Genomic DNA, 11,916 nt, shown 5'->3' on the forward strand with positions numbered 1-11,916 from the left:
GAATTTATAATTTCTCTAGGGTCCTTTTACAAAGTTCCTCCAAATTAGTCATTGATCCTGCTTCATAAAATTGTAAGCATTTAGAACAAATCTGGCCTCACAAAGCAAACAAAAATCAGGTCACCTATATAGAAAGACATTCTATTTTATAAATAAACTGGAAACTTTCTCTCCTAAGGTACTTACTGGCTTTCATATATGACTGAAGCTCATTTTAGGAGCCAATCTGCCAAGCAGTCTGGCCCTGAGATATCTTCAAGGGACCCTAACATTCATAAGATTTGGGCTGGGGATGTAATCTAGTGGTAGAGCACTTGTCCATCATGCATTAGACCCTCAGTTTGATCCCCAGCACTGCAAAAGAAAAAAAAAAAAAAGTGCCTGGAAACTGCAGGCCTGGTGGCAGGGACCATGCAGAGGGTACAATGAATGTACAGTCTGAGAAAGTATGTTACCCAGATGAAGCTCTGGATAAAAGGAAAATGTTCAGGTACATCTGTGTATGTTTCTGAGCCCATCTGGTCAATACTTTACCCCAGGACATAAGCTTTCTTATTAGTTGGGTAGGATGCCATCAAAACCATCCTCATAATGTACCCTGATTAAAGTACAGGACCTGGCAAAGCCCAAAGGCAGTGGCTTCTAGCTACTTCTAGTCAGTGGTGAAGGCGAGGCAAAACCCTGGTAGGCCTCACCTGCATGATGCTATTAAGCCGAGGCTGAAGGCTGCTCAGGTATTCCTTCTTCACCTCGATCTCTTTAAGGATCTTCTCCTTGTTGGACAGGCACTCTCGGTACTTCTCTGCCAGTCTGAGGGAGAGGACAGAGCACTATCATGCCGAACTTACAAAGATACCTCAACATACCTGTGGACTGTCAGACTCCACCTATAATGGCAGCTGATTAAATGCTAATGTCTGCCAGCATTTACCTAGAGTAAGGCCCTTAGCGACAGGTTACAGACATTATCATTTAAATCCTTATAAAAACATTAGATCTTATCCCCAAAGCCTGCCCTTCCTCTTGTTCCTCCCTCCCTTCCCTCTTCCCTCCTTCATTCCTTCCTTACTTTGAAGATTGAGCCCACAGTTTTACATATGCTAAGCAACATAATGAAATATAAAGGAAAAGTTACTCCAACTTTGTTAATAGCACTAAGCAATTACAACCCCACCCAGGATGAGACTGGAAAATTTAAACTATTCATTGTGAATTAATCATAAGGTAGGATTTGTCTTAGAGACTGTTCTGCTGGTTCCATAGTGCTTTGCTGTCTGATCCCATGTCATCACACAGCACCATTACTCTGTGGTTAACAAGTTCAGGAAGGAAGAAGCACTACCTTTTCCGCTGCTCCAGCTCCCAGTCCAGACGTGCCAGGGTCTGCTGGTGAGGGTCTCCCATGGTGACTTCAGCCTTGCTGATATCTGGTGGAGCCTCTTTGTAAAACTCCTCTAAACTGACCAGATCGATTTCTTCATGCTTTGACCTACAGGCAAAAACTAGATGTCAAGCTGCTGTTGCTGTTCGCAGGACTCCAAAATGTGGTTTAGGTGGGTACAAAGTTCCCCCATCTATGCTCACTCAGCCCTGGTCTACAACTACTCAAGATCCTGGAATCCAATCTCCCCAGATGCTCACTAGCAAATGTTTCAGCGTAATGAGAGGTTGCTGACAACATGCCAATGGATCCTCATCCATTCTGTCTAATCTTTTTATCCATGAATTTAAAAAGACCTAAATAAAAACCAAGATAGATTATGTAAAGGTACAAATTTCCAGTGATGAATGTCACTATATTGTATATCTAAAATGTACCAATAAAATTAATTTTTAAAAAAGACCTAAAAAGAATGCTTATCAATATACAAATGTTTCCCAGCTAAGAAGGAGAACTAATAACTAAGAGACTCAAATAAAACCATAATGGCCCAGGCCCACATCCAGAACATGTCATTTAATAAGAATAAACATTAAGTTCAAAACACTAATTGCATAAACATAAGAATGAGGGAAGAGATCCAGCTTGGTAGAATTAGACATGAAAAAATAAAATCTAGAGGGGCCGGGGATTTAGCTCAGTGGTTCCGTCGCCTGCCTTGCAAGCGAAAGGTCCTCAGTTCAATCCCTGGTACCAAAAAAAAAAAATCTAGAGGCTTTTCATTGTTGCATGTATAATGGAGACACATATAGAAGAAATGTAATACACTTTATGTTAACATAGCTGAATGTTTAGGTCATAGTGAAAGGTAATTTCTAGGCAGATATATATATTTCTAACAAAAGTAACTAAATTGGACAACTATGAGTTAACTGTGATATTAAGCAACAATGGGTTAACTAGGTAACTATGCTCTTTGTAGAATGCACCTGAGTAGCCACAATAACTTCTGTAATGTGTCACCAAAGGACAGTAATGGACTTATAAAGTTCTGCCAGAACTCCCGGCTCTGCCTTCCCTTCCGCTGCTCTGCTTTGTGTAAACTCTGCTTGCTATATTCCCAGGGAAACCGCAATGGAATTAAGCCTTATAGATGTGAAAAGTGACAAATAACTAATCAACCAAAGACTGTCAAATACTCTGCTTCTGCTTCTGTACCTCTTGCTTGCAACCCTATAAAACTGCCAGCCCGCCAATATTCTGGACCTGACCTCTTTGGGGAGAGATCCCAGTCAGGTCCACCGGTGTAAATAAAGCTGTCTACTGCCCCCAAATCTCTGGGTCCCATCTGTTTCCTGGTTCTGGTATTCTTCAATAACAGTCAGGAGCTTCTGTGTACTAATAAGCATCTATTGTATGGTGCCTTACTTCATTAATTCTTACAAACAACTCTAGGACCGGGGATTTAGCTCAGTGGTTCCAGTGCCTGCCTTGAAAGCGCCAAGGTACCGAGTTCGATCCCCAGTACCAAAAAAAAAAAACAAACTCTAGGAGGTGGGGATTTTTTACTTCCATTTTTCAAATAAGAAGGTAGTTTCCACTGGAAAGCAACTTGCCAAAGTTACATGGCTTGAGTGGCAGAACTGGGACGGGAACTTAAGTTGTGTGACTACAATCCCCATGCTTTTTCCACCCACAACCCGACAGGTCCCAAGTTCTACAGTATTCTGGGTCTGTCAGTTTCCTCCTGAGCAATGATTACAGACTGGGGCATGGTGTTCTTTATGCCTTTTTAATTTCAATACCACCAAATCTCATTAGAAGTTTCAAAAATAGTACTAAGTAGTGGAGAGGGAAGGACTGATTAATGAGTATATTATTGTTTGACAGGAGGAATACATTCTGGCATTCCATGGCACAGTAGAGTGAACATAGTTAACAATAATGGGGGCTGGGGATTTAGTTCAGTGGTTCGGGCGCCTGCCTCGAAAGCCCAAGGACCTGAGTTCGATCCCTGGTACCAAAAAAAAAACCCAAAAAACCCAAAAAAACCCAATAATGTTCTATGTATCTCAAAAAAATTAGAAGGGAGAAATTTTTTTTTTTCGTACTGGGGATTGAACTCAGGACCGACCTTGTGCTTGTGAGGCAGGCGACGACACCAATGAGCTAAATCCCTGGCCCAAAAAGAGGAATTTTAATGGACTCACGATAAAGAAATGATAAAAGTTTAAGGTGATGGATATACTAATTAGCCCAAGTTGATTACTACCCAATGTATACACAAATCAAAACATCACATTGTCACACTGTATCTCATAAACATGTACAAATATTATACAACAAAAGATTGATAAGCCAGGGATTTAGCTCAGTGGCACTGTGCCTGCCTCACAAGCACAAGGTCCCGAGTTTGATTCCCAGCACCAAAACAAACAAAAAAAAGATTAATAATAAATTTTTAAAAATAGTACCGAGTGTTTATTTCCTCCATGTACTTTTTACCCGGGTTCCCCAATGATAACATCTAAACATACTATGTTGTTAAAACCAAGAAACTGACGATACAGTATTTTAATATTATTAATTCAGGTATAAACATGATGCAAATTTCACCTTTACTAGTATTTATATATTTATAGATGACATCACTTCTTGGCCTTTGGCTAAGATCAAGAGTAAAAATTTATACGTGACAGAGGCGGGCGTGGTGGTGCACATCTATAATCCCAGCACTTGAAAGGCTGAGGCAGGAGGACTGCCGTGAGTTTGGGGCCAGCCTGGATTACACAGCGAGACCCCATCTCAAAAAACAAAAAAATAGGGCTGGGGATTTAGCTCAGTGGTTCTGCCACCTGCCCCACAAGCGGAAGGACCCGAGTTCGATCCCCAGTACCAAAAAAATCCCCCCAAAATAATTAATAATATGTGACAAATTTGTGGAGCAGATAAAGATGCCTCTCAAAAATCAGCAACATAATTACTAAAAATATCTTGGACCTGATGTCTAACATAACTCTGTTCGGTCAAGTTTGTTACAATCAAAGCCTCTCTTCTTTCAGTTTTCACAAACAGGTCTGACCAGGCAAGAATTCCTGCTCTTCTCTTCTAGTTTACTCTTCCATCTCTCATCTCTAAAGTTGGTGTTTTCAAGAAGCCTCACCTTTTAAGAATACTAATGAACTATAGACTGTTCATCCAAAGGAAGCTAAGGAACAAGAAGTTCCAGTTCCAATGAATAAGATCCATTTACAAAAATGAACTACTAGGATTTTACAGAGAAAAACTAAACCAAAAGATAGAAAGGATGTGATTGGAAGTGAGCTCCTGTTGTACAATATGCCTAGGAATCAAATTATAATGTAAAGGTCCCTGCTGGGGACAGAAAATTGCTTCTTAACCAAATGCAGAGCTCAAAACTCAAAAGGGTCAGAGAAGCTTCTGGCTCTTTGTGCAGCCAAAAATTACTGTTTGTGACTTTCCCACTCAAAGTGATCTATTCACCCTTCTCCCAGATTCTGCAGTCCTCCAAGCTCACTAATTTTTTAGAGACTGACTCTCACTGAAACATGTAGGAAAAAGCAGTTGCCACAGACCAGTGTACCAAAGCCCTGTCCTCCCAAACTCACTTAAACTCCAGACATTTGGTAATCTCCTTCTGCAGGTGCATCACCTCATACAGCAAGTTCTGTAGCTGCAGGTGATAGGCATCAACTTTTTGCTTAGCCTGAAAGAAAGACAAGGTCAAGTAAGCAAGGGACAAGTCAGAAAGGGGCAGAGCATCAGCAAAATCAGGGAATGGGCAAAGAGGACACAGGGGTTAGTTAAACCCCTCTTCTCATACCTCATGGGTCTGATCTCTTCCTTTCTTCAACCTGATGTGGGCTAATCGGTTAAGCTTCTTTAGAGTCATGAAATGCACACAACTCTGGATCCTCCTTTCTTCAATTTCAATTGCCTGCAGGCAAAGAACATGGAAAAGTTGACTCACAACAGGTGCTGGTTCAGCTTCCTTCAGTCCCTTGCTGCTGACCCACCCTCAAAGAAGCTCTGAGCTGTGGGAAAAGTCATGAGACAAATAGGATGGATGGATGATAAAGGAAGTGCTTAAGCTTCCCAGGCAAAAAAAACAAATCTACTTAGGCTGCAGTGATAGAAAATGGAGCAAGTGCAGACGACACACAGTATCTGTCCCTACAGATCCTGCATAGAGACCCTCATAACAGCAACATCAAGCCATAAAATTTGCTCTTTATAATTACAAACTGGGCCTGGTGGTGCCTCAGGACTCAAGAGGCTGAAGCAGGAAGATCACTGTGAGTTCGAGGCTAGCCTGGGTACACAGTGAGTTCAAGGCCAGCCTGAACTACATAGCGAGACCCTGTCTCAAACAAACACACACAAAAAAACCCAAACAAATACATAGCATTAAAAAATAATTTAAATGACAAAAAAATTACAAAGTTTGGCTACAATAAAAGATACACTGTAGGCCAGGGATATAGCTCAGTGGTTCCACTGCCTGACTTGCAATCACAAGGTCCTAAGTTTGATCCCCAGTACCAAAAAAAAAAGATACACTGTAATAATCTTAATGATATTGGCTAGCATAAGCACAAAAAAGATTACTGGAGAAAAATACAACATTTTTTTTAAATGCTCTAATTTTTAGATAGAGTACACTGCTTAGTTTTTCTGTCCCTAAAGCCTGCCTTATCCCTTTAATATTAATGATAATTTCGCCTTTGGTCTCCATGACTTACTTCCATGTAACACACATTTCTACCACCAAGGGAATTTATGTTATGCCTCAAAACCTAGAGAAATCCCTGGCACTTATTTATTAACTCAAAGAATGATCAAATTACAGTTACAGAAAAAGTTAATAACCCGTATTTTCAGAATTACTGTAATCGGTGATTGGTTGGTGATAACAAGTTCCAATAGGACTTCTAGTAGGACTCCGGAGCCTCCAGGCTCCAACCACATGATCATGGCTAGGACAAGATCAGGAAGGGCCCTGGCAGGTATAAAAGAAGCCCTGTCTGTGCAGACCCACCAGGTTCATAATTGCCCGGCCTCACTCCTTACCACATCCTTGCCACCTCTGCTCTTCAGGTCCTGGATCTCAGCCATTAGCCTCTGTAGCTCCTGGCATGTATACTTGTACAGCTCATAGTCTCTACCAGGATCCCGCAGGTCCACCTCAGCCTCCTCACTGTAGTATTTACCCTCCTGTGGAGGCAAGGCAAGAGGTCCTGGATAAGGGGTGAAGTCTCCCTTTTGGGGCCAGTGACTTCTGGCTGAGACTTCTCATTATATTAGAACAAATCAAACGCCTAAAGGAACTGGTCCTCAAATCAACTGTTTCGCTTATTTCCAAAATAGAAACCTCTTGTTTTCTATCTGATTACAAAATAATGCATCCTTGATATCAAAGATTCAGAACAGGGCTGGGGATTTATCTCAGTGGAGCCACAACTGCCCTGCAAGCACAAGGTCCTGAGTTCAATCCCCAGTACTGAAAAAAAAAAAAAATTCAGAACACAAAAATAGCAAAAAGTAAATTAAAAATTGCCTATAATTCCACAACTCTATTGTGGCTATTGTGGATGAATATGCATTTTACTTTTAAGCAACGTGGGATTATATTATCTATACTGTTCAGTACAACTTTTCATTCAAATAAATATAGATCTCTATTAAAATGACTGTAATGACAGCCCTCGGTAGAGATAAGACAGAACTTACTTAACCAAATTCCTACTCATGGATGTTTAGATGGTTATCTCTAACTTTAGTAGAAATTAAAATAACTTAATTGGTCTCCCAGCTTTTGCAGTAAATAAAACACAGGATTTAAGAGTGCCATAATCAATGCTCAAAAAAGGTAAGGCTCTTCATTAATCTTAATTTCCTAAATGTAAGGAAATTGTTTTTTTTTTCTCTTTTCCTTTTTTTCTTCTTTACATAATATTTCTTATGTGTATCAAAACTGATGAGGGCTGGGGATTTAGCTCAGTGGTTATGCCTCGAAAGAGCAAGGACCCGAGTTCAATCCCCGGTATCAAAAAAAAAACCCAAAAAACTGATGGGCTGGGGATTTAGCTCAGTTGTACCCGCGCCTAACTCACAAGCACAAGGTCCTGAGTTTGATTCCCAGTACCAAAAAAAAAAAACTGATAATGAACAATGATTGATACATTCTAGGTATACAATACAATAACATTCATCATTGGAAATTTGTACCTTTACATAATATATCTTGGTTCTTATTTTTTCCCCATTCCCCTGATCTCCCTTGCAAGGGAAGTTTTTACATATTTTGCATTTGTTTATAAGTCTTTCTTTGTCCACAAGTTAAAAATACAAGTGCTGGGGCCTGGGATTTAGCTCAGTGGCACCCTCCTACCTCACAAGCGCAAGGTCCTGAGTTCGATCCCTGTACCCCCAAAAAAGTGCTAAGAGTCTTGTTTTGTTTTGTTTTATTTTTGAAGCTGGGCATTGAAGCCAGGCCCTCTTACATGCTAAACCTGCACTCTACTACTACCAGTGTACCTAGCCTATTGTTCTTTAATTCAAATTAAAGTTGGTATGTTTCCCTATTCTACTTTTTTTGGTTCTGGGGATTGAACCCCTATTCTACTTTTAAGAAACCGAACAAGCAGGGCATGATGATGCATACCAATAATCCCAGCTACTTAGGAAGCTGAGGCAGGAGGATCACAAGTTGGAGGCCAGACTGGGCAACTCAGACCCTGTTTCAAAATAAAAAATAAAGGGCTAGGGATGTGGTTCAGCAGTAGAGTGCTTGCCTAGCATGCACAATGCCCTGGATTGAATCCCTAGGACTGCAGAAATAAGTATAAATAAGCTGGGCATAGTGGCACACACCTGTAATCCCAGCACTTGGGAGGCTGAGGTAGGAGGATCACCATGAGTTTAAGGCCAGGCTAGGCTACATAGCAATACCCTGTCTCAAAAAACCAAAAAAAAAAAAATAATAAAACAGTACAAATAGGTAAATAAGTAGGTAGGGCTGGGGATGCAGCACCCCTGGGTTCAATCCCCAGAACCAGAAAACAAGAAAACCCAAAAGAACAATAATAAAAATACAACTAGCCAATCAATCAAAACAGCTAAGTCATGAGTTAGCTTGACATACTCAAGGTCTGAGAAATAGACAAGAGAAGAACTTGCTGACCATGAGAGCTCTCTGACCAAAGCAGAAGTCATATGGGCACATGGTTAGGTACCCTCTTAGCTGCAGGCCCCAGGATGCAAAATCTCTGAAGCTTCAGTGCTGTGCTGCAGACACAACCTCTGCCTTGTGTGTATCAGGAAAAATGGAGACACAGCACAACAAACACATTCTCTATGCAGGTCCTAATCATGTATAATGCAGGGTTGTTGGTTCTTGGGATACTGTAGTTAAACCTGATATAGACACTTAGGTTGTATGGAATCATAGAAATTCTAGTTTGTGGGTCAAATGGAGGCCATTGGGAGATTCTCTGTTAGATGCAACTCTGAGCTGCTGCAAACCCACTGGCAGGTATCTGTGAGCTGCAATCTCTCAGCAGCATGGGAGTTGTGGCTGACTCACCTGTTCCATGTCAGATCGATTCCGCTTTCCTTCAGCTGGAGCCCCATCACTTCGGATCACTTTGGGCTTCCGTTTTTTGCTTGATTCTGATGACATGGTCGTTCCTTGAGGTAGGGAAGAAACAACAGAAAGAGGAGAAAGCTGTTAAGAGGAGAAAGCTTTGAGATTTTCTAGGGTCAGAAGTAAGGATTTCTTTTTTTTCTTTTTTTTTAATCTTAGTAACTCAAGAAAGTTACTTAACCCTACAAAGCCCTAGTTTAAGCCTCTGTAAAATCGAGAATCATCTTTTATTCTGTCCAAAATGAATTTGTCCTGCGCCACCTCTTTTTTTCTCTCCAATGCTAAGGAATGAACCCTGGGCCTTGTAAAGGCTAGGCAAGTGCTCTACCCCTAAGCTTCATCACCAGCCCTTTACCTCTTTTTTATTATTTATTTATTTATTTTTGTACTAGGGATCAAACTCGTGTCCTTGCGCTTGCACAGCAGGCGGTGAAACCACTGAGCTAAATCCCCGGCCCTACCTCCTCTTTTTTATTTTTTATTTTTTTATTTTTGGTACTGGGGATCGAACTCAGGTCCTTGCGCTTGTGAGGCAGGTGAAGGAACCCCTGGGCTAAATCCCTGGCCCGTACCTCCTCTTTTTTAAAACAGGCTTCACCAACTACCCACTGAACTTAGAATCATTTTTTTTTTTCCAGTACTGAGGATCAAACTCAGGACCTTGGGCTTGTGAGGCAGGCATGGCGCCAGAGCTAAATCCCCAGCCCTAACTCAGTCATCTTTAACCTCTCCTTTCCCATCCCAACTCACATTCTGCACACACTCTCCACAAAAGCATCCTGCATTCTGGTATTCACCTAGCAACCACAGGTGCCATGTTCTCCCAACTCAAGACTGTAGGCCCGGCCTCCACATTCCTCTCCTAGACTACAAATAACAGTCCTACAGAGCAATGCTGTCTAAATTCTCTTTTGTAAAAGGAGATCCAACTAATTAATCCCTTTTCTGTTTTAAAATCTTTACTGGCTCTTTACAATGCATTGAAAAGTCCAAATTCCCTGGTCAACTCCCTTGCCACCTCTCATGGTCATCACAACACCCTGAAGTGGGCAGCACTGTGTCCCTTACCTAATTAACCTGTCACCAACACTGAGAGAGCCAACAGTGGATTGTGGTGGAGTCAGAGAGCCTGGAGTTGGAATCTTCACTCTGCTGTTTTATGGCTCTGAGTTCTGGGACAAGTCACTTCCCTTTTCTCTGGGTCTGCTTCCTCACAAATCAAGTGAGTCCCTATTTCAGGGGTTGTCAGAGGCATTAATACAGGTGACACTTCACTGGGGAAGGTGATGAACATGAACTGGGATGGGGCTTTAGATGGTACATGGGTGATCTTACATAATGCTGGACACCTAAGGAAAAAGTCACTCTCTTTTCGATTCTTTTTTGAAGCTTCCAATCACTTCAATAACATCTCAGTTCCCTGGCTTGCCTTTAACATCTAAGCATGGCAAGATTCTTTTTTAATAAAAGGACTTTGCTTCAGAGATTTAGAGACAATGAAACCTGGACTAAATTTGTTAACAATGATTTTTCATTACATTAAGTATATTGAAGTTTTCTCAAAGAAAATTTGTTTATTAAATAAATTGACTGGGCCGGGAGTGTAGCTCAGTGGTAGAGCATGAGTCCTGGGTTCAATCTCCAGCACCCTCCTCCAAAAAATAGGGACTGGAACCAAGAAAGGTTATGTAAAGGTGCAAATTTCCAATGATGAATGTCATTATATTGTATACCTAAAATGTACCAATAAAATTAATTTTTAAAAATAGCGACTGGATTAAAAACCCTTAGTAGGGTTACTGAGAAGTACTGGGAAGTTAATAGTAAACTGATTAAGCAAAATCCACAAAGGCAGGACTCGAAAGCCTTAAGTGTTGGAACTCCCAACTTTGACAACATAGTGTGCCTGGCACGCAAAAATGTACAATAAACGTAAACTGTGCTGGTTGTGGTGGCACACGCCAGTAATTCCTGCTACTAGGGAGGCTGATTCAGGAGGATGGCAAGTTCCAAGATAGCCTAGGCAATTTAGCAAAACCCTGTCTCAAAATAAAAACCAAAAAGGGCTGCGGATATAGCTCCGTGATAAAGTGCTCCTAGGTTCGATCCTCAGTACCACCAAAAAAAAAAAAAAAAAAAAAAAAAAAAAAAGATCTGTTACCACACTATCATCATCATATCATCAGAAGATTACAAGGTGGAACCATAAGATACTGTAACGAATGCTTTCCAGATGAGAAAACACCGCTAGGCCCCCGAACAGGTACCCTGGAAATTGCAAATAGAACCTTTCCTTCCGGCTGTCCAAGACTTCCCAGCCCAGTCCACCTCACCTCCCCGCCCCACCACCCTAATTCCCTCCTCACCTCACCTCACCGCTCCTCGAACTAATCCGACCCAGCGAACTACTTCCGGCAGCGGGGCGACCGCGAAGCACGTACCACAGAGAAACAGAAGGAAAGAGCGGCCGGCCGGAAGTGAGGCTCGGCTGTCTGTAGTGAGGCGGAGAGCGCTTTATCCCGCGAGAACCGCAGGGTAATGTGGGAAACAGGGAAGCAGCGGGTTCGGACTGGGAAGCGCCTTTATTGGTGCCCTAAATATCGGCAAACGAGGTTTGAGGCCAAGGACTCACTTTTCCTAGTGTGTAAAGCTGAGCTCAGAAGTTAGTGGGCACTTTGCTGATTTGCTGAATAAATGAGTTTGTGGTGTGTTTTAAGATTGTAGCTATTGTATTGTAGATTGAACCTAGGGCTTTCACACTTGAGCTACATCCTCAGGCCTTTTTTTGGGGGGGGGGAGGTCGTACCGGGGATCGAACTCGGGTCCTTGCGCTTGCAAAGCAGGTTCTAAATTGCCAAGTTGCCCAGGC

The 11,916-nt window shown here is 41.7% G+C and overlaps 1 protein-coding gene across 4 annotated transcripts in view; it reads right to left on the bottom strand.

The window, feature by feature from the left end:
* Thoc5 (THO complex subunit 5) overlaps nt 1-11,546 on the bottom strand; it is a 33,595-nt gene extending 22,049 nt beyond the window's left edge. For 2 of the 4 annotated variants that reach the window (XM_021257175.2, XM_004843405.4), the window contains exons 1-7: nt 11,414-11,545; nt 8,988-9,091; nt 6,473-6,616; nt 5,226-5,339; nt 5,011-5,108; nt 1,343-1,489; nt 696-810 (exon numbers count right to left, since the gene is read on the bottom strand). In XM_021257175.2, the coding sequence (XP_021112834.1) occupies nt 696-810; nt 1,343-1,489; nt 5,011-5,108; nt 5,226-5,339; nt 6,473-6,616; nt 8,988-9,083 (714 nt within the window). In that variant the 5' untranslated portion in view covers nt 9,084-9,091; nt 11,414-11,545. Of the gene's footprint in view, nt 1-695; nt 811-1,342; nt 1,490-5,010; nt 5,109-5,225; nt 5,340-6,472; nt 6,617-8,987; nt 9,092-11,413 lie in introns of all 4 variants that reach the window. The other 2 variants (XM_021257174.2, XM_087198507.1) reach the window with 2 other exon arrangements.
* Nucleotides 11,547-11,916: the final 370 nt, after the last annotated feature.

Source organism: Heterocephalus glaber, unplaced genomic scaffold (assembly GCF_053883595.1).
Source record: "Heterocephalus glaber isolate CG9 unplaced genomic scaffold, H.glaber_assembly_v1.0 deba00001687, whole genome shotgun sequence".
Classification (NCBI taxonomy): Eukaryota; Metazoa; Chordata; class Mammalia; order Rodentia; family Bathyergidae; genus Heterocephalus; species Heterocephalus glaber.